This window comes from Apteryx mantelli, chromosome Z, assembly GCF_036417845.1.
Source record: "Apteryx mantelli isolate bAptMan1 chromosome Z, bAptMan1.hap1, whole genome shotgun sequence".
Taxonomy (NCBI): domain Eukaryota; kingdom Metazoa; phylum Chordata; class Aves; order Apterygiformes; family Apterygidae; genus Apteryx; species Apteryx mantelli.
In genome coordinates this window covers 68,140,598-68,163,093 of record NC_090020.1, presented here as the reverse complement: position 1 = coordinate 68,163,093, position 22,496 = coordinate 68,140,598, and the positions used below count along the sequence as shown (strand labels likewise).

Below are 22,496 nucleotides of genomic sequence, written 5' to 3'. Positions count from 1 at the left end.
CAAAAGGTGTCAGGCTACCTTGAGAAGTTTCGGCTTACATTCAGATGCTCCTAATCCTCAAGCTACTTATGCAAGGAAAGTACATGCTTTCACTCTTATGAGGATGTTCCAGCATACACACACATGGTCTCTCAAGCCCAACTAAACTGAGAAAAAGCTAGATATTACCTCTTTTAGAGCTTGAACTAAGCTAATTACACAAGTTATTCTTCAGTGAAAAATACATGCTTCCCCTTTACACATTTCTGAGTGCATGTGCAGTTGGGTTCTTGTCGGGAGAAGAAGAAGTCACAGCCCACGCAAAGCGCAGCAGAAGATGAAGAGCGCAAATGGAGACCCCTCTCCTACACTGAGTGAGCAGGGGAAGAGAGCAGCTGGCATTGAAATAAATTAACCAGCAAGAAATTAACCAGGGCCAGCATGGATTTAGTCACGCTTCCTGAAACTTGAAGACATAAACCTATTAAAGCCTACCCCTTTTATTTCGTACCCCTTTCTGAGAACCCTGGAAAAGACGACAAAGGGAGCACTAAGCATTTTTATAGCACAGATGGTACTCCAGATCCTGACACTCTCGAGATGCAGAGAGTCTCTATTTCCCTACTAGCATGGTACCTTTCAGGTCCCTTACATCATTGCTTTTAATTTCATTTATCTGTATGGTTGCTTGACCGAGTGCAAGGTAACACACTGGAATAATCCTGTATCTCACCACGAGAAACATGATCTTAAGTATAATTTCTATACTGTATTTCTACTGGAGAAGATCAAAACAAGCTGTATCTGGCCAGGCAGAGGAAACACTCACATCCCTCCCCACCACCCAGAAAACACTATTTGCTTAAAAAACAAAAACAAAACTCAAAAATACCCAGTCACAACTGTTAACTCACCACCACACAGTATTTTTTTTTAATTGCCTCAATGTCACGATCATTGTAAAATGTGTTTAATTTTTCTAAACCATAGTTCTTAGGTATGCATTCTCCTTTAAGACTTTTTTTTTTTTTTAAAAAGGTGACATTCCATTGTAAGAATTTAATGTTTTCTTAATGATGTATTTCTACCTAAGATCAACTAATTTTTAAATAGCAATTTGCTTAAATTATCAGATAATCCTCTCACTTGATGCCACAAAGACTCTTGCCCAGTTCATCTTCATTTTAAATAAAGATGCCATTCAAAATTAAAGATCAAAGCATAGAAGTCGATTACATAACAATGCAATTAATCTCTATTTTAATTCTAGTGTACAGGAACAAGCCCAAAAATATAAGTTATTTGCAAATGTTGCATAAAAAATGTCAATAGAAATTTATTGTTTGGAAATTAGTTTTCATTAATTTATTTTTCTAGGTTTGGTTTTACTCTTTTAAGCATTCATTCCACATTTCGATTATGTGGGCAAAAAACTACATAATTTTCTTTCTTTTCCTTGAAGAACTTGCTGCTGCTTCTCTTTGCTCTTCATCTTCATTCCACTTCTGGTTGTTTGTTTGGCTTTTCTTTAAACAAGGGAATTAACATTAACTTTCCAGCAAAATGCAGTCCCCAAACATTAATTCCCCCACATAAAATAGTTTGGAACTTTTGTTCAGAGACTGCATATAAGCATTTTCAAGTCAGGAGTTTCTAAATCCAGCTGCACGATGTCTTCTCTCAAAACATACTGAACCAGCTGGATTTGACACAGCTCAGCTTCACCGTCTTGATAATGACGGCACTGAAAATCATGATGACAACTGATATTTGATTCTCTTCATCTCACAGGAGCAACCCAAAATGCAGTAACGGAAATTGAAAGAATGTCCTTCAGGAAAAACTACTATTTAAACTTAAGAGGGTTTTTTTTTTTAATTATTACTACTAATTCAAATTCAATTGATAGATAGGACCATGTCATTAAATCACAAATTAAGAAAAAATCCTAGAAAATGCTGTTTTGTAAACTAACATTATTTACTAATTTTTATGAAACAAAGAATTTTGAGAGACAGCAAAACCCATCTGAAGATCAAGATCAACATGTGGAGCATAACATCAAAAGATTAACATAAGATTTTTAGCAGAAAACCTTTTATATTCACATATATTTCTATACCCATGACTAGTAGCTGAAAATTTTACTTCACGCTTTCCTTTCTACCAACTTAATCAGAATCTGCATATTACATCAACTGTAGTTTCCAGTAAAACCAACACAAAAATGCAGGAGTATCCCACAGTCATCTACTTCACAAGTGTTAAAACACCCATTTAATTAGTTGATTTAAGTACACACCCTCTTTTGACTGCCATCTCTCAGCTCTATCATGGAGCAACATAGCTTTACTGAAAGCTGAAGTCAAAATTAATTACAGTTTTGACAACTATCAGGATAAACTTGTCCTTCAAACTATGCATCTAATTATTCTTTAAGATAAAACTTTCCCTTGGAATTATTCATATTTTCACAGTACCTTATGGTATTCTGATGGTCCTGTCTGATTCTTAGTGTACAGTCTATGGTTACTGAAGGTATGTGTATTCACTTATTACATGAACATAAAAATAGTTTTTTACAGTTTCTAGATGAAAGTTTGATCAATATAAACAAATCAAGTTAGTATTTCTTTTTTCAACTGGAATGCAGACTTCTAAAAGCTATGAGAAACTACTCAAGTAAGTGCTTTTTGGATAGACTCCAAAGCAAATAACTGAGACAGAAGAGAAACTTTGAAGACTGCAGATTAGTCTAAACAGAAACTTGCAAATAACAATAAGTAGAAAAGCAGCCACCTTAATAGGTTTGAAATCTGTACTTTGTTTACTCCTTCACATACAGCTATGCAATAAACTGTTTATTTCATTTTATATGTAACAACAAACATCTGAATAAACACTAATCATTTAGATTACAGTCCAAATGCCATAAGCATATGCCTACACATTATGCTTATACATTAAAAGTGAATTAACCTGACCCTCTCTAGTCTTCTACTAGGTTATAAATCCAGCCTGGTAGGTTGCCCTGAATCAAATGACAAGAGTCCCGGAGCTAACAGCCAGTCAGTGGCTTTTGGTAGCAAGCAAATAGAACATGAATCAAATTCACAATTTGTTTAAACTTACTAATTTTTACTTGTAGACAGAAACAGCATCACATTCCATAAAATTCACATATATATAGGCTCAACTCTACATACAGATTTCCAGGTTTTAAATAGCAACTTCCTTATTGTTAAGTCAGAAATAGAATGAGTTCTCTCTGTAAAAGATCATAGCAAACAGCTGTGCTGCAGTTAGTTAAATGATGCATCTATAATTAATGCAAGAAGTTGAGGTCTCAGGTCTAGTGGGGTTTCATGGCAATTAAAGTTCTCTATTGCTGTTAACCAGGGACCATCCAATGACAGAGGTATTTGCGACATACTTTCATTCAAAGCAGGTGTTGGCTCATAACAGGTAAGTCTCTTGAGAAAAACAGGGGGGAAAAAAAAACTGCTTCACAGTTTCATCCACTGTTTTAGGAACATCCCAGCATATTTATGTTGTTTCTATTGCCCAATAAAAACAGATGTTAACATTGGTTGGGCTCGTCTTCTAAGAGTCTTTCCAGGCACCCTGGATAGGAGATTGCATACCCCATGAATGCTCCTCATCAAGTAATTTAATATGTTCAGCATGAAAACAATAGGCTGCTTTTGATCCCTGTTTTAGTAGGCAATTAAGGCAAAAGAACAAATGGCATCTACATAGTACATAGTTGCATCTCTCAATTCTAACCTGCAACAGAATGTACTCCTCACTCTGGTTCTAAATTTGGGATTCTGTCCAAAATGACCCATCAGTTAATTTACAGAAAGCTGAAAAAGTATGTGATAACCAATTTTAAAAACAACAAAAGAACAGACTTTCCTCCCTGCTTGCAAGGTGTAAGACAAAGAAGAGCTTAAACAGTAGCAAGAGAGATTAACATGAGATTTAGGTTAGACCTTAGAAAAACTGTGTGTAGAAGAGTACAGCTAGCTTAGCTCAGGAAGAGATCGCCAGAAAAGATTAGGGAATCTGCTAGTGTTTTGGGTGGTTTTCTGGGGTTTTTTTGTTTTGGTTTTTTTTTGGGGGGGGGGGGTTTGGTTGGGTTTTTTTTGGGGGGGGGGTTGGTTTTTTTTTTTTTTTTTTACAGAATCTGGTCAGAGGTGGTTTGGCCATAGCTCATTGTGCTTCAGGGCCAGGGATGAACTAGATGACTCTCTCTCCTTTCAACCCTATTTGACTTTATCATGTGAACATGAAAAACAATCATTTGTGTATCAAGGCAGGCTCTCTATTCCTAAGGCTTTTTATACCTTACCAATCCATGTAATGAAATCTTGCATTTCCAACAGCAACACATTAAACCATTAATTCAGTCTATAAAGCTCTTTTCTCAATTAAGCACTCCTTTGAAAAGGGAGGCATTTAAACCTTGACAAACCCAAAGCAGTCACTGAAAAGCCATCTGTGGAAAGACCTTTTTTTGTACCCAAGTAATTTTTGCAAAGCTCCAAACAAGAACTATGTCAAGCTTTTCAAATAAGGAATCGGTTTTCAGTAGAAAATACAAATATATCCATCACGAAGTAAGAGAAGTCAGTTTAAGAGCTAGCCCAATGCCTAAACAGCAACACAAAGACCTGCAATAGCTCCGACTGAGCATGTAATACTAAAGTTTTACATACACATTTTTGCATGTGTGTATACACACACATACACATCTGTGTGCATATATATACACACACATACAGGCTAAGTTTTGGCTCTACATTTGCTGTGCACTCCCTCTATTCAGTTCTACACAGAATTCTTCTCCCTTGCTAAGGGAAGATGACTCTCTGGCAGCAGTTGTTATTGTAAGCAGGCAATACACACACTGAAATATAACAGAAGTGGTTTTAGCAAAAATATTCTAGCAGTGCTGGGAACAGCTGATCAAAAATACAAAAGCCTGAACGCTGGTAATACAGACTTATCACAGTTGGCACCTAAGTAACCACTTTTTCCATAGATCAGGATTGTATGCCAAAATGGGAAAGACATTAGCTCACTTGGCAAACACCTACGTCGCCTAAAGAAATCATAGCTTGAAAGAGGCCAGAAAGGACAGAAAAGTGGCAACATGAAACCTAATGTCATTCATTGCATTATTATTCAGGAAACAGAGAAAAATACTACCATCTCCCTTTGTCAGATAAGGGCTTCCTAATACAACAGCACAGTATTTCAAAAATCCCTAACTCCTATAAACAAGCCTATCTTTCTCAATCTCATGCTAAAATTTCCAAACAAATTTGCAATTGCAACATAATTATATTCTAATCTTAACAGTAAAAATGGCATATGGCTAATTAAATGTCAGAATTCAAGTGCACAGGTGTCAATGAATTGAATGCATGTAGCGGGTTACAATGCAAGGCACCATGATTCAGAATTACTAGACTCTTCCAAAGCTTGTCTGGAACTTGCTATGGCATATCAGCCAATTGCTTGCACTTTACACCTGTTTACATTGTTCTAAAGCTCTTATCTCATCACGTACTTTGAAAGTTAAGCTGCTAGCTGCAAGATTCAGGAATACACACTGACAAAATAATAAAAGCGTTATGAAGAAGAGTTTCACAGCCACTTCCAAATATATTCAGCCTTCATTCTTACTAGGAGCTTTATTCAGTGACATGCAAGCACTTGAAGGAATGTGGGTGAGGATGGAAAACTGAGATGACAATAACATTTATTTTCAAAGTAACCCCAGCAAAGAGTTTATACATCAATTTGATCGTCAAGTAGATGGGTGAGAAATCTGACATGTTGGTGTCCTGCAAGAAGCACTCAGAGACTGTTCTGGTAATCAACCCCCAAAATTATGCCAGCAATCACTTCTATTATCTCTGTCTGAAGCTGATTTACTTCCTATTACCAAGATTTTAAGTGCTGACTACATTATTAGTAGAAGGTGTAGTTTACATAAGATTAATTCACATTACATTACAGGCTCTGCAGAACACACACCTAAAACCTCAGTTTCTTCTATTGCTGTTTTCTTGGTCATTAACAGATAGTCCCAGAGCCTCACATTTCTACTAGCTCTGCATAGCTCCCGCCACATACCTTTTTTTTTTTTTTTTGGGGGGGGGGGGAGATAAATTTTGACTCTTTTTTCGTCTTGGGGTATCTGGATTTAGAACTCCCTTCTATGACTTTCATGTTATTCTGGCCTGAAAGGCAGAAGTCAAATATTTGGTATTCTCATGCTACTGTAGCCTCTGCTTTTTAAACTGGTATATAGAGGAGTGCATTTTCCCATTTTGTTTTCTTTTGGAATTACCTTCTTGTTCAAAGTCAAGAGATATGTTACAGTGAAAAGCATTTTAGAACCTTTTAAACTGAGCAATCTCCCTCTGACATCCCAGAACAACATAACCCAAACTGCTCCTGGGATCCTCTCCTTCTTGGAGGATTCATTCTCTACCATAGCCAATAAATTCAAGAGAAAATAATCAGGAAAAAAATAAAGCATAATCCTCATGAGCAGCAAAGCAAAAGCATCTGAAACAAACCCTGATGTCAGCAATCAAAAGTTTGTGTCAACTTTTACTCTGTGTTCTCATTCCACCTTCCCTTTGTCATTCCAGTATCTTTTACCTATATTAATTCAACTTTTTCCACAAGAAACCCTGCCTTGCCTTCCATGTGTAGACAAGAAATAAACATGGCACAGAATTTGTATGGTTTCCACACACTCTGCTGGTTTGATACATTCCCTATCTGCAAGTAGTCAGCTTGTCATAGCAGCAACTGAGCCCCAGCTCACACCGGGCCTCCAAACATGACCAAACATATACAGGTGGTTTGTTATGAAAGAGTATACAACTCAGACTAATGCATTGGAGTATCTTCCATGTAATCCAAGATGACAATAAAAGTGAAGTAAGCAGGTCTTAAAATAATCTCAAAGTATTCTGAGGATACCAGCATCTAAATATAAAGAAGATGCAGCAGCAAAAATTCAGCAGACCACTTTAAAAAACTAACTTCAGCATCTTAGCAGATGTTTTTGACATTATAGTGAGGAGAAACATATAAACAGAGACAGTTAGATGCATACTAATAGAGATAATGAGAGAGAAGGTTCCCCTCCTCAGAGCTTCCTTATAACAGATGAAATTGTTTCATTTGACGTATTTGATTGAATTGATTTGAACTTCCACCCACTTGTATAACCTCTTCCCTTATAAGATACCTATTCTTGAACAAATGGAGGATATCTTTACAACACAGAACTATTTAGCGCAGCAATCATAATAGTGACACTTATATCAGTGATGCCCTCAGGAAATAGTACAAGCAAGTCCATAGGGAAAAATAATTTCTTACTCTAAGAAAAATAGACAAGCTTTTGAGCTCAGAGTAATCAAAACAAGTCTAAGACCTGAGGAACAGACTGATCCCACTTTCTATGCACAATCCCGATTTTGTGCAAAAGAAAAACTTCACTTAATTGAAAATCCATTTCTAGTCTTTGTTCCCTTTAATATTCCAAATGATATAGCAAATCGCTGGATGTTGAATTAGTAATTCAACATGCCCCACTGCTATCTTTCAGAGTCCACAGGATAACTCAAATTTCAAGCATATTATATTTTCGGTAAGAGATAGATGATTAGGATGTTGAACACCTATGCTTCCCTATGTATTTGCAATTCACATTTTAAATCTATAATCCATTTAAAAGAATTATTTTTCATTTTTATAATTGAAGGGGCTACTTTGCAAACTACACCAAAAAGAGATGCTCAGTAAAGGTCATCAGGAAAATTCCATATTCCCAGAATAAGCCCCTGAACCACTTGAGCCTACAGGAGTAGTTTATGTTACATGTGGACCAGCCACTGTAGGCAAAACATGACTTTTTGCCAGTACATTACACAACTGTTTTCTGGAAAGAGAGCAACATTGCAGATGAGGAATCTTGATTTCCAAAAAGAAGACACAGAACAGTGTTTACGTACAGGATAACTAAGCACATGGCCTTGATAAATAGAAACTGAATGGCAATTTGCCTGAGCAGAATAAATTTGAGACTCTTGTACTGAGGATCTGGGCTTTCTTCCTAGTCCTGCCCAAAGTTAATGATCTGTGGAACAATGCCAGTGCTTTCTAGAGCAAGGAGACCTTGAGCAGTAAGGGACCCTGAAAAGCAGAGACTACTCAGATTAAACAGAACCTGAGGTCGTAATTCCCCTAGTTCACGACAGAGCTCTATTCCAGTCTGCAAGGTTGTCAAACAGACAACACTTCATTCTGGCAAAAATTAACAGGCTGACTAGTTTGGTAAACCATACATTTCCCAGTAAATCCATTCCTAGTTGTCAGAGGTTTGTAAGGGGCTATAAATACAGAGTATATCAGTTAATAGCTCAGGGAAGCAATGCTGTTGGCACCAGCATTGGTTGGGCCAAGTTGCCAAGCTCTTGGAGCAGATAAGGTGAGCTCTTGCCACAGGGAGAGGCTGCTCAGCAAATCAAATACAGTTTACATTATAATAAACCGTATGGAGAGAAAGGGGAGAGAACTGGGTTCTCATCCTCATTCCTAGCCCACTTTACCTGTCTTAATTTTCCCCATTTGAAAAAGGTCACAATTCTTTCTTCCTTTCAGAAAAGTACAAGGGAAAGTTTATAACTGAAAATTCATAATATATCTAAGTGTTCATATGCATCAGAACATTCTCTCTCCTTGTCCCTTTCTACGATTTAGATTGTTTTTTGTCCCGTCCCCACCTTGAAACCAAAAAACAAAAAACAGCTCACCTCCACATTTGCAATAGCAAACTGGACACCACAAAGCAAGGAAATACTTTCTAGCTCCAGGTGGACAAGAGTGATCCACTACCACCATTTCATCAAACACAGGTCATTGGCAAGAGTTCGCAGATGGCGAGGACATTTTATTTAAGACTGAAAGTCAAAAACATTTGTACCTTTCCTTTCTAGCAGTCTACTCAGAGAATATCAATAGAGCTTATGAATGGAACTGCCCACATTTCCCAAAGGGTAGTGCATAAAAGGGTTTTTCCTGCTGCCTTTTTGTGCCTTTGTTTCGCTGCTCATGTCAAGGACACGACATGGGAAAGGGAGGAGTAGACAGGATATACTATATGAGCTCTGCTATTACTTTAACTTTGCATTTTCCAATAGGAAACCACGACAGGGAGGGGAGAGTCTCACAGGAAGCTTTCCATACTGTAAGTCACAAGCTTGCTTCTGAACCTTTCCAAACATGCTCCTATGATTACCTCCTAACCCATGATAACCTTTGGTTACCACCTTAACTGACTTCTCTTAAGAGCCTCCCTCTAACGCTTCATGAATAAATGTTAATTCTGTTTTGTCCTAACATTAGATAAATTCCTTAGCACACCAGCTGTTTCCAGTCAAACGAATTTAACACATGAATTTATCATTATAAACAAAGACAAATGTAAGTTAATCCAAAGTAAACCAGAAAACTAAAAGCGCACATTTGCATCATTCACTATACTTACCATATATAAACTATAGTAAGTACAGCTTTTAAACACATCATTTATTTCCACATCTCAATGTGCAAATTCAAGCCAAGCGGCTGCTCATACCAAAACATCCATTACTTATCACTTTCAGGAAGAAGATGCCAACATTGGTGCAATGCTGCTTGCGTGCATTAGTTTTGCCATACTTAGCATTTAAGTAGGAAGTTCTACAAAGGTTTTTTTGTTGTCCATAATGTTTTGTTTTTACAGAAGTGTTTTACAATCACCTTATCTTTCGATACCACACTCTGCAATCAAGGAAAACCATTACTTTCTAATTTCTTGAAATGGGAAAGTGCTTTTTTCCTAGAATTTTTCTTCTTAATGCATGCCAGCCAAGAACCACACTTCTGTTAGGCCTCCTTAGTTTTTCTGCATGGTTCTTACTACTGTAGCAACTTCTGTACTTGCTTTAACAGCCTGCCTACCAAAAGAACAAGCAAGACAAAAATTACTAGTCTTTCTGCTTACTCCTGAAGTCACATTTGGGGGATGAGGATCGCAGAATTTACCCTATTAGCCCTGCCTCAAAAAAGCTTATTATTATATGCCAACAGTTTAGAAGAAAAAAATCTGAAAGCCTAATACAGAGCATCAGAGAACTTTCCAGAGATGAAATGTAGGCATACAACCATGCACAATATTTTGGAGGTGGAGTCCTGAATTGCTATAAAGGTAGCAAATATCTCATTGACAAAACTGTCTTATAAGAAAGGCATCAAACTTCAGATTATTCTTCCTCTGAAGTTCACATAGGCTCAACTCTCCACTGTTATTTCATTATTACTTTAAGCTAGTTAAAAATAAATAAATAAATAAGGAGCAAAAAGGAAGTTAATGATAACAGCACAAACTGCCGTCAGGCTTTGCCATGAGTTCTCATATTCTTGCAACCTCCATGGCCACAGACACTCAAGGAGAAATTTCTCCACCTTTTCCCACACTTCAAATTGACACATCTTACTCAGACACTAGTAGGGTGGAAGAAGCAGAAATATTCGATCTGAAAAAAATGGTATTTCTGCCAGCAGGTACTAGTTGTGTAACACAAACAGGAAATGGAATTTTTTGTTTTGTTTTGTTTTAATCCCAACAGTTTCTATTTAGGTTTATGACAGTGTTTTCATTTTTAGGATACACATAGTTCAGCTTCAGATCCTTACAAATACCTATACAGTTTTTATATTAACCACCTCTACTTTTCTACTTCCCTCTTGGCTTGGGGATATGCTTCTAAATAACCTCATCTGGTTTTATCCCCCAAGATAGGTAGCACATCTCTCTCCCCAGTCTTAAAGATCTCTGTTTTTCCCAGCTCAAGACACCAAAGCTTTTTACTCTCAGACATGGCATGACATTAGCCAGTAAAACAGGTAGCAGATTGTTGCTGAGTCTCTTTTGCCACAGATATCTATATAAACCCTTCCTCCACCTTATAGTCCATGCAGGCCTGAAAAACAGGAAGCCTATTTAACATAATAGTGCAGCTGAAGTAATGGGTGCTTGAGAGTGTTACTGATAAGCGGCTTGATAACAAACCACCAGTTGAGACTTCTGTAGTCCAAAGGACTAACGAAGTCTATGCAAGATACTTGTGGCGCTGTACAACGAGGACATGCAGAACAGAACATGTCCAAATAATACAGCACAAACTGAATACATGGTGCTGCTAAGGACTGGCACTTCAGAGACTGCTTAGCTTTCGGATAAAATCAATTCAAAAAATCACTTAAAACCTGAAAAAGAGCATACAGTAGAAAGCACATGATACAAGATATGGGGGAATTGATTAAAAGAGGAGTGTGTGTTGGAGATTTGTGGTTTGTTTCTTGACCATCAGTAGAGCGCGCTATGCTTGCTAGCTGCCAAATTGCCACATATCTAAGCAACAAATCCAGTGACAAGAGACTATTTACATGACTGGAAGAGCAGGGCAGAGCATGGAGAGAGCAACTACTGCACTTCATTTCCTCATAGCTCCCACTTCAGCAGGCCTCTCTCTTAGCTCCAACACCAATCAAAGCTGTTCAAATCCAACTCTCCAATCAGATCACTGGAAAGTTGTTTTTCTAATGACAGGCATTTCTATATAAGCAAGTACTTTTGCCATCCAGCACTTCCCAAAACATCTATTTTAGCATTCACATACACTTTATATATGAGGTATGTCTTCTCCCTACACCATCACAGCGCATCTCTGGATGCTCTTAAGTCTATTCATCACCCTCCTTTCCAGTTCCTCCCTTGTAGTCTCAGCAGGTAGGGAAATCAGTTCTTTTCATTACTTCCATGAATAAAGCTAGCTCTTCATATTTTGTAATTAAAAAATGCTTGATGAAATTAAAGATAATGCTGCCCAACAGGGCACAATAAGATATCAATCACCCAACCACCACTACAACTGCAGACACCACAACTTAACAGTGAAATGCAATATAAGCACCATAGTGATTTTTTTAAACTAAAATAGAACCAATTATTTTCAGAGGGAGTATTTTGCCATACAGCATACCTGCTTATACACATTCACCTGAATCTGCAATATACACAGATATACACTTGGATATCTTCACAAATCAATTTTGACATATTAATATAGGCTTTTAAAGAGCTAGCAGATGATTTGCATACCTTGCAGCCATTAAAACCTCATACTGCAACTTTTTCTGATCCTTTAAGATAAGCATGCTCATATCACATAGGAATTTGTATAGAGAAGGCTTTTCTAAGGAAGTTAAATATCACAGGAAAACATGCTTTTGACTTTGCAAGTAGCAATTTCCTCTTTAAGGATTTTGTCCGTACTACCCAAATTTAAGTTCTATCTTTTACAAAAGAGTCTTTTAGATGCTGGCAACAGAACACAGGCAAATATCATGGTAACAACCTCATGCAGGTATTAAATCCTGCCTAGAACTTAATTCTAGAAACAAAAGCAAGTTTTAAGGTTGGGATTCTGCCCCCAAAGAAGAGTAACTGGTAGTATATTGTTCTCATCACAGGTATTCAGAATTCACGTACCATTTTCCATTCTATTAGGCTATATCCTCAAAAAGGGTATGTGCTAGACTTCTTGAAAGCAGCACTCCCACTCCAAGAGCTCCAAGATCTGAAGCATAATCTGAGCTATAGCGTATGAAACACTAAGCAGAGCTCGCTCTAAGAGCCTCTACAAAAGACCCATTCATCTGTCTGTTCTCATCCTTAATACGAGCAGCAGTGGGAAAGAAGATAACAAATTTTTTTTTTTAATCTTAGCATATTTAAGACATGGGATTCTGAAGCAGCCTTCATACTTCTTTTATATAACTTAATTGAGGTTTGGAAGGTTTCATTTGATAGCATTAAGGCACTCCAGACAAAGCTACAATGTCTGCATATAGCTAATGTGTTTTAACATATGACTTTACACAAACATCATGGATATTTAAAAGCAAATGTATACAAACTCTTCAGTAGTTATATTGGCCAAAATTCTCAGTGACTGATGTGTAGAAGTTTCAAGTGTCCTTATCACAAGAAGTTGGCTGAATTTTTCTTTAATTTTTAATTAGAGTGGAGAACACTTTTTCTGCCCTTGTATTACTAAAGCTTTGACAGGATAAACCATGCTGTAGTCTGTTTACGTAAACTAATATGATAAATCCCTCCTGCTAACTATATTATTTAATCCTGAACCCCAAAACCTAAATAACTTCTTTTGACTAAAATGGCATTAACACTAACAAAAGTTATTTATTTAGTTAGAACATTGGCTTACCGTGTAAATGCCAATTCTACAAACAGCAAATGAGAGCTGGATACATTCAGACATAGTCTAAAGAAATTAAAATAAAGACATTACCAAGAATTCTACTTATTAAGAAATCAAGTTATTCTCCCACCTCTCCCCTCTCCCCCAAAAGAAACACCTGATGGTATACTACTATGTTTTTGCTGTAAAGCTGTACTAAGCAAGGTAAGAAAAATGCCATAAAAGTTCACATTATTCAGATACTTACTACCTTTCGTATAGAAGCAGCTGCTAGCATCACTGCACTTACTAAGTATTAATGCTTAAGTATTAGTAGTAATACGTATTTCATTATAGGCCTCAAATTACTCAGTGCTCTCCAAATGTCCACATACCACTTTAACATTTTGCATGCAAGCTTTCAGTCCCATTTATTTTAAACAACTTTGGTTTAAAGATAATCTACAAGAGACATCCTAATAGTCAGATTAACGTGCTTTATGGCTTCCTAGTGGTACTTAAACAGGCTTCCATGTTTAAATATTATGTTCTTCTCTCCCCACATCATTCAAGTTCTCTTCCTCCATATCGCAAAATGGTGCGTACCCCTTGATGCTCCTATATTTCTGAAGTTGCACTTCTTGAATTCCCTAAGATTTCTCATGTTTAAAACAGAACTCTTAACTGTTTTGAACATTTTATTTAATCTAGTCTTGCAGCTGTCAATAATCATATTAAAAGTTTTTACCCTGAACTTGCTCAACTTCCAATCTGTTGTGATGCCACAATTCTACGTCTTCTGGCAGTCACCCAGAGAAGCTGACGATGGACTATGAATTTCTGACGAAACAGATGAGAAAGACTTTCTTTAAACAGCATAAAGTAGTCAGAAAATAAATCCAACTCCCCCCGCCAAAACAGACCTTTTGTAAGTTTGCCATTTCTGATATACAGTCAAGCACAACAGAACAGCCTTACAATGATTTACTCAGGACAGTAATTGAGGAATTCTTTTCTCATTGTGGGCAAAAGTTTAAAGCAACTAAGTGGAACATTTTTACCATATGTTTACCAAGTTCACACATCATCCACACATGATCCACTTTATGATATGTGTGTGGGATACCACAGGCTTCAAACAGCATCCGTGAAACAACTTTTTTCTTTGCCTCTATTTTCTACTCCCACCTCCCTGCCCCAGAAATTTGCAGGTGAGTTATCTAGTTAATTGGAATCTTGATTTACAAAGTTAGGAGAGCAGCTCTTATGAAGTATATGACTTTAAAAATATATATAAAAAAAATGCAGCAACATTTTTCTTTTGCTGTAACTGTTAAATTTAAAACAAGCAGTATCTCACTGAACTGTCTGAATGTCAAAAGGAACAGCACAAGAACCTGAAAGCAAACTTTAGCAGTGTGATTGATTTTCTATTCTTACTGGAAGCAAGCTAAGATATTATTACCAATAAGGGAATGCTGCTTAAAAGAATCATTTAAATTGCGAGCATATTTTTTTTTCAGCTTTCAGAACAAACACCCAATTCTATGACTTGTGCTCCCACTTTCCCACAGAAAAAAAGCCATAGAAAAATAGGAGTAGAACTGACTTTGAGAAATCTTCCATTACCCAAAGTGTGGGGGTGGACTGGGGGTATAAATCGTACCCAGACTAAACGTGACAGTATTTGTGTACCTTGTTCCAAAGGTTCCAGTGATGACTTCCCCAAGCAATATAGTCCAGTGCTTCATTATCCTCACTGCTAGAAAGTTTCCTAATGTTTAATCTGAGTCTGCAGCAATTTAAGCCCCTACTTAAACACAGGATGACACATACATTGATCTGTATTTTCAGCATTTTTCACAACAAATTCTGTAGTAATGGAAGATCAACCATTATATACAAAGTAAAAGATCATTTCTGGTTGCAAACAAAGTAAGTGTGCAGCAGCAGTATACCATCACAGCTTCCCAATATATATCATTAATTTTTATTCTAGCCAAGCAAGTGCAGTATTATAAATTGTTTTCTGTTTTAAATTTGTTCAATACATCCAGGCTTTACTGGATATATTTTATGAATAAGGGAACTAAGTGGCAGTTCAGATTCCACAATGGATACCTGTGGACCATTGCTTCAGCAGAACAGAGCAAGCTGCATCATAGTTACCTTGCTCACCCACTGATGGGTTTGCTACTGTTGATGTTTTTGAACTATCACAGAATCACAGAATCACTGAGGTTGGAAGGGACCTCTGGAGATCATCTAGTCCAACCCCCCTGCTCAAGCAGGGTCACCTAGAGCACATTGCACAGGATTGCGCCCAGGCGGGTTTTGAATATCTCCAGAGAAGGAGACTCCACCACCTCTCGGGGCAACCTGTTCCAGTGCTCTGTCACCCTCACAGTGAAAAAGTTTTTCCTCATGTTAAGATGGAAGTGTCTGTGTTTCAGTTTGTGCCCATTGCCTCGCATCCTGTCGCTCGGCACCACTGAAAAGAGTCTGGTCCCATCCTCTCGACACCCTCCCTTCAGATACTTGTACACGTTGATAAGATCTCCTCTCAGCCTTCTCTTCTCCAGGCTAAACAGGCCCAGCTCTCTCAGTCTTTCCTCATAAGAGAGATGTTCCAGTCCCCTAATCATCTTTGTGGCCCTTCGCTGGACTTGCTCCAGTAGTGCCACATCCCTCTTGTACTGGGGAGCCCAGAACTGGACACAGTACTCCAGATGGGGCCTCACCAGGGCTGAGTAGAGGGGGAGAATCACCGCCCTCGACCTGCTGGCAACACTCTTGCTAATGCACCCCAGGATACCATTGGCCTTCTTGGCCACAAGGGCACATTGCTGCCTCATACTTAACTTGGTGTCCACCAGCACTCCCAGGTCCTTCTCAGCAGAGCTGCTTTCCAGCAGGTCAACCCCCAGCCTGTACTGGTGCATGGGGTTATTCCTCCCTAGGTGCAGGACCCTGCACTTCCCTTTGTTGAACTTCATGAGGTTCCTCTCTGCCCACCTCTCCAGCCTGTCCAAGTCTCTTTGAATGGCAGCACAGCCCTCTGGTGTATCGGCCACTCCTCCCAGTTTGGTATCGTCGGCAAACATGCTGAGGGTGCACTCTGTTCCTTCATCCAGGTCACTGATGAAGAAGTTGAACAAGACTGGACCCAGTACTGACCCCTGGGGGACACCACTAGCTACAGGCCTCCAACTAGACTCTGTGCCACTGATCACAACCCTCTGAGCTCTGCCATTCAGCCAGTTCTCAATCCACCTCACTGTCCACTCATCTAGCCCACACTTCCTGAGCTTGTCCATGAGGATGTTATGGGAGACAGTGCCAAAAGCCTTGCTGAAGTCAAGGTAGGCAACATCCACTGCTCTCCCCTCATCTACCCAGCTAGTCATTCCATCATAGAAGGCTATCAGATTGGTTAGGCATGATTTCCCCTTGGTGAAGCCATGCTGACTACTCCTGATCACCTTCTTTTCCTCCACATGCGTGGAGATGGCTTCCAGGATGAGCTGCTCCATCACCTTTCCAGGGATGGAGGTGAGGCTGACTGGCCTGTAGTTCCCTGGGTCCTCCTTCTTGCCCTTTTTGAAGACTGGGGTGACATTGGCTTTCTTCCAGTCCTCGGGCACCTCTCCTGTTCTCCATGACCTTTCAAAGATGATGGAGAGTGGCTTAGCAATAACATCCGCCAGCTCCCTCAGCACTCGTGGGTGCATCCCATCAGGGCCCATGGATTTGTGGGTGTCAAGTTTGCTTAAATGATCTCTAACCCACTCCTCCTCCACCAAGGGAAAGTCTTCCTCTCTCCAGACTTTCTCTCTTGCCTCCAGGGTCTGGGGTTTCTGAGGGCTGGCCTGACCAGCAAAGACTGAAGCAAAGAAGGCATTCAGTAACTCTGCCTTCTCTGCATCCTTCGTCACCAGGGCACCCACTCCATTCAGCAAAGGGCCCACATTTTCCCTAGTCTTCCTCTTGCTGCTGATGTATTTGAAGAAGCCCTTCTTGTTGTCCTTGACATCTCTAGCCAGATTTAATTCCAAACGGGCCTTAGCCTTCCTCGTCGCATCCCTGCATACTCTGACAACATTCCTATATTCCTCCCAAGTGGCCTGTCTCCCTTTCCACTTTCTGTATGCTTCCTTCTTCTGGTTGAGTTTTGCCAGGAGCTCCTTGCTCATCCATGCAGGTCTCCTGCCTCCTTTGCTTGACTTCTTACTCATAGGGATGCACCGCTCTTGAGCCTGGAGGAAGTGATGTTTGAATATTAACCAACTCTCTTGAACACTCCTTCCTTCCAGGGCCCTCACCCATGGGATATAATAATAATATACTAATAAGCAAGCTATTAAGGGCAGGATTTCTAAAATTACCTCATCTTCCTACCATCATGTACTGTATCAGTGAATGCTTCCCCCATCCATTTCCCAACAGATATTAAGCTAACTCCTTCCCAAAGCCTCCAAGACAAAACCTACTATCTGCAACCTATCACATTTAAAAAAAACCTCATTAACTCCAATGCTGCTGTTAGTAGCTTCTCTCACTTGTATTCACACCCCCCTCCCCAAAAAAAAAGAAATTGGCATAACCCCCATATTGTTTCTGTTTAGTCACTGGACAAAATAGCTAATGAGATGAACCAGGAATTAATTTAAATAATTAGGTCGTTAGAGGCTATCATACAGATTATCACTCTTATCACATATATACTAATTCTGTGATCATCTACTGCTACAATGGGGAATTAAAGAAAACTAACCTTACTGCCCAGGTTTCATCCAACACACGATATGGACTTCTTTATGAAGACATTTATTCCTCATATTTGTAATCTTTCACTACTTCAGTTTGTAACTCATTTTGCACTACACAACTGGGCAATAAAACAACTCTTGGAGAATTTGTGTTTATTTACTTACAGTTTAGTGTTGCTTTCTGAAAGGGTTTTACATGGTAAGCATGAAAGTAAAAGAAAAAATAATTTAAAAATATATCTACAAATATTACAAAGAAAGATACCTTGTTTGATTCAACTCTGCAAAGACTTATTTTTAACAGAAGCCAGTTAACATATCGAAAGTGAGAAGTCTTCAGGTTGAGTAAGTCAAAAAAGGAAGCATGCATCCCTGTCAATATGCACCTTCTGCTTAGACAAATGGTCATCTCAAACAATTTCTCCAGCTGGAAATTAAACTCATGGCTAACAATTGATATGTATTTTCCAAAACTTCAGTTATTTTAATTATATGTTGTAAAAATGTGACTTCATAATGACTTGGAAATACATGTCTGCATTGCAGTTGTGGAACCTTTCATTCACCATGAGCATTTATTCTGTCCATATTTCAAGCATTCCACTAATTCTGAATATTAGTACAAAATAAGGCTCATTATATGGTGTTGCAGAAAAAACTCATACAGCTCAGACACAGGTACACATTAGTTTGCAATGCACAAATTCATTGTGTTAATAACTATCTTTGTATTTAATAAATACAAAATGAGGTTTCTATCCATAATATTTACAAGAGAGCAAATCTTGAAGAGACTAAATAGAGCATGTTCCACAACTGACCACTTACAGTTGAAATCACTGGTTGAACATTGGTCTCAAGATCCCAGATGGGCAAAGGACCCTACTGAGGGTAGCTTCTCGGAAAGGAAACAACAGGCTTGACACCTAACAGAACCGCAGGAACTAGTAGCCTCATTTTGCCAACCAACAGGAATGTTCATCTTGATCTCAGTTTGCCTCGCCATAATCTTAAATAAATTATGGAGTATTCAGTTTCAAGACCACAAAACACAGAAAGCAATATGAGAAAAGGAAGAGTTTTTTTATGGTCATGTGCTGCTTTACCAAGATGAAGATTGAGATGTCCTCCTACTCATTTATGTTAAAAAAAAAAAAAAGCCAGAAAAATTCTCAGAGTTCACATGTTTTGAAGAATAGTGGGTAAACACCTGAAAGCACACACAACTATACCACAAGAGGGGTGGCAAGAACTTTGACCAAGATTGCTGTTTGCAAAGCCTGTGTGCTGAATTCCAAGTAGTACCTTGAACAGTCCTCTTTCTGCACAAGATGACATAACCCTTTAGCACATTCCATTAATAACATTTCTGATTTAAACTCCTGAAATTCTCTTTTAATACAGTTCTTTAGGGATAAAGGACATACAGAAGATTTTTCATATTGCCCTTTAATGCTGCCTAATTAGATTTTTAGAATACCAGGCTTCATGAATATAATCATTACAAAAAGAAATTTGAGTTTAGAGACTAGTGGAAAGCTGATGCTGATGGAAAGCCAATGATATCTGAACAGGAAATAGGAGTGGTTCCAAGAACTCTCTTGTCATCATAAAAAGTAATCAAGTGGATGCACTAGAGAACAATGCTCTCCCCTCTTTCAGCCAATATTCTCACTAGAATGTTTTTCCATGACAGTTTCCAAGGCTGCAATGGTTCGTACAGCGAAAGATGCAGATTAGCAACACAAAATTAATAGTTGCAAGAACAACACAGACATTTCTTAAAAATTCTGGACTTTTTTCTTCTTGTCTTGCTGAAACCTGAAACTAAGGAAGTTTCTAGGCAAGAATAAAGCCCTAGTAGAGGAGACAACATCATTACTCTGCACTCTACACAGGCTGTCAGTTCAGTTTCAGGTTCAGTCAATATTGGGGGCCTTAGATCAAGTCATAAATTGGTTACGATACAAGCGTTGGAAAGCCAATAGCCCCTGTTCACATGTCTGGGCAGCACCTCCAAGCAGAAGGAACACTTTAGCTATACGTCCCTGGAGCAGATGAAGTATTTTCCTAAATCCCTCCGAATCCAAAGTTTCAACTCCTGTGTAATCAATCCAATTCTACCTATACCGGGGAGCGTTCCTGGACACCACACAGAATATCTGTTTTCTAAGAGCAATATCCTATCCAGGAACTAAATCTTGCTCTTCCCTCCACAATGAGGGATGGAGATGCTTAGCGCATAGCATAAGCACCAGGGCACACAGGGAACCATCTTTCACTGATACATCCTTCACAGGTTCCAGGAATCACATCTTCAGGATCTCCACAAGGCTGCACTCACATCTGAACCTCATGTTTAATATGCCCTAATGGACTTGTTTTCCAAGAGACTGTACAAATTCAGAGTCTACTCATTTTGGTCTACCTAACATTACTGCACAACAAGACCCACAACGCTGGGAAAAAGCAATTTCTGCATGATTTTACATGCAATCAAGTGCCATCAAGTTCTTTTATTGGGAGAAATGACTTCTTGCCTATTCACTTTCTCTTCATTTCACAGACCTCTGTAACATCCCTTTCCTCACACCATTCAGTTGGCTCCTTCTTCAGACTAAAGGGCTACAACTACTTCATCCCTCTTTGTATGAAAGCAATTATTTTCTTTTGATTGCCATGTCATCCTTCTCTACATCTTCTTTGGTTTTATGATATTCTTTCCGAGATGATGCAACCAGAAATGCAACGTTTAAGATGAGAGTGAACCTTGCATATAAGCACTAACAAAATGGCATTTTCCTTCTTTTTCTTTCCTAATAGCATCCAACACTCTAGATGCCTCCTTGATAGCTGTCAGTGGTGAGGTAAGGGTCCTCTTTCACCCTCCTGAGTGCTGGTGGTATTTTAGAACCTATCAGTGCATCTGTATAGAAGACATATTCCATATAGAAGGCATATTCTTTCTACTATAAATATATATAACTTTGCATTAAATCACTGAATTTCATCTGCCATTTTATCACCAGCAACAAAAGAAGGGAGTATGGATTTTTCCCAGGTTCAATATGCACTCTGCATCAGCCCCTCCACAGTGTATACAGTTTATACCACCAGACATGAGCATGAAATTCCCTTGTAATCTCTGCATTCTCCTCTCCCTCCTACTGTCTGCCACAACAGTACTATTAACTCTCATTTATTAAACTTATTGACAGTTTACAGAAAGATTACTTCATTTTTAATTGCTCCAAAGTTTTATATCCCTATTAGAGACAAAACCATATAATGGAAGACTGGGCAGCAGTTGCTGTTAAAAAAAAAAAAAAAGGTAGAAAACATGCTTCTTTCATACAAAAACTCCAAGTCATAATTAAAAAAAAACCACGCAGACTCACTTTCCCCATGTCAAAAATTCCTACTGGCTCTTGGATGCCACCTTGCTTCCCTTGACTCGCCAATGCCAAAAGCTAACATGGTCCTGTGAACAATTCTTCTCTTCTACTCCTTTCCCAAAAACATACACCATAAAAACAAAGCATTATATAAACATTCACGTTCTTCCTGCTGTTTGCCCTTATAAGCAACAAAGCTGTAGGGCAGGACTGTGTCTAAACATAAGAGGACTTGTCAGATAGACTTCCTGCTTTCTGTCTCTTCCTCAGAGAGCAGGAAGCTACTTACATCTTTGAGTTGGCAACTAATAAAATCACCTCACCAGACTGCCAGTGAGCCAAAAGAAAAGTTCTGTACTCTGAAGAAATCCAGTATGAGATGAGCCAATTGCTTATGCAGCTGCAAATACCCTCTTATTTATGTCCCCAAAGACTTTTATACAGTAAGACAGTTTGCATTTCAGAAAGTTTTGTTGCACACAAAGTAAAAAAAGCAAAACTATCACACACCAAAGTATTATGAGCCAACACTCAAACACAGGATTTTAAATACCACTTACATTTTTTCCTTACGGCTTTACAGCTGTAGGGGCCCACATTCATGCTTCTAAGTTTGAAGCTATGAGGTCCCTAAAAATGCTTATTCTGTTAAGTAAAAGCTGATATCCTCACATAATCGTATAACTTCAGCATGCAGGTTTTATGAGAATAAGCATCACAAGCTGGCAATATTAAAATAGATGAGCTGATGATACTGAAAACCAAAGATAGTAGTCAGCACTGAATATTAGGAGGAATATGTTGCCCTTTAGATGCAGATTTTCTCACTTATTAAAAGCTTGCATTTCTAACCTTTTGTGAAATTCATCACCATGCTGCCTCAAGCTAGGAGCTCTGACTGAAGAATTTAGGAGGAGCATACTGCAGAGCAACATGGGGCCTAACTCATATTGAACCTTGGGAATAATTCACAAGACTAAATAGGGCTATTTGCAACAGACTAGCACATT

At 38.6% G+C, this 22,496-nt stretch overlaps 1 protein-coding gene across 3 annotated transcripts in view; it reads right to left on the bottom strand.

Moving 5' to 3' along the window:
- Positions 1–22,496, bottom strand: part of ARL15 (ADP ribosylation factor like GTPase 15) — a 234,102-nt gene that overhangs the window by 205,214 nt on the left and 6,392 nt on the right. For 2 of the 3 annotated variants that reach the window (XM_067315688.1, XM_067315691.1), the window contains exons 1-3: positions 15,018–15,123; positions 14,071–14,162; positions 13,350–13,406 (exon numbers count right to left, since the gene is read on the bottom strand). The exons of the other annotated variant lie outside the window; for it this stretch is intronic. In XM_067315688.1, the coding sequence (XP_067171789.1) occupies positions 13,350–13,403 (54 nt within the window). In that variant the 5' untranslated portion in view covers positions 13,404–13,406; positions 14,071–14,162; positions 15,018–15,123. Of the gene's footprint in view, positions 1–13,349; positions 13,407–14,070; positions 14,163–15,017; positions 15,124–22,496 lie in introns of those variants that run through there. 3 annotated transcript variants of the gene reach the window in all.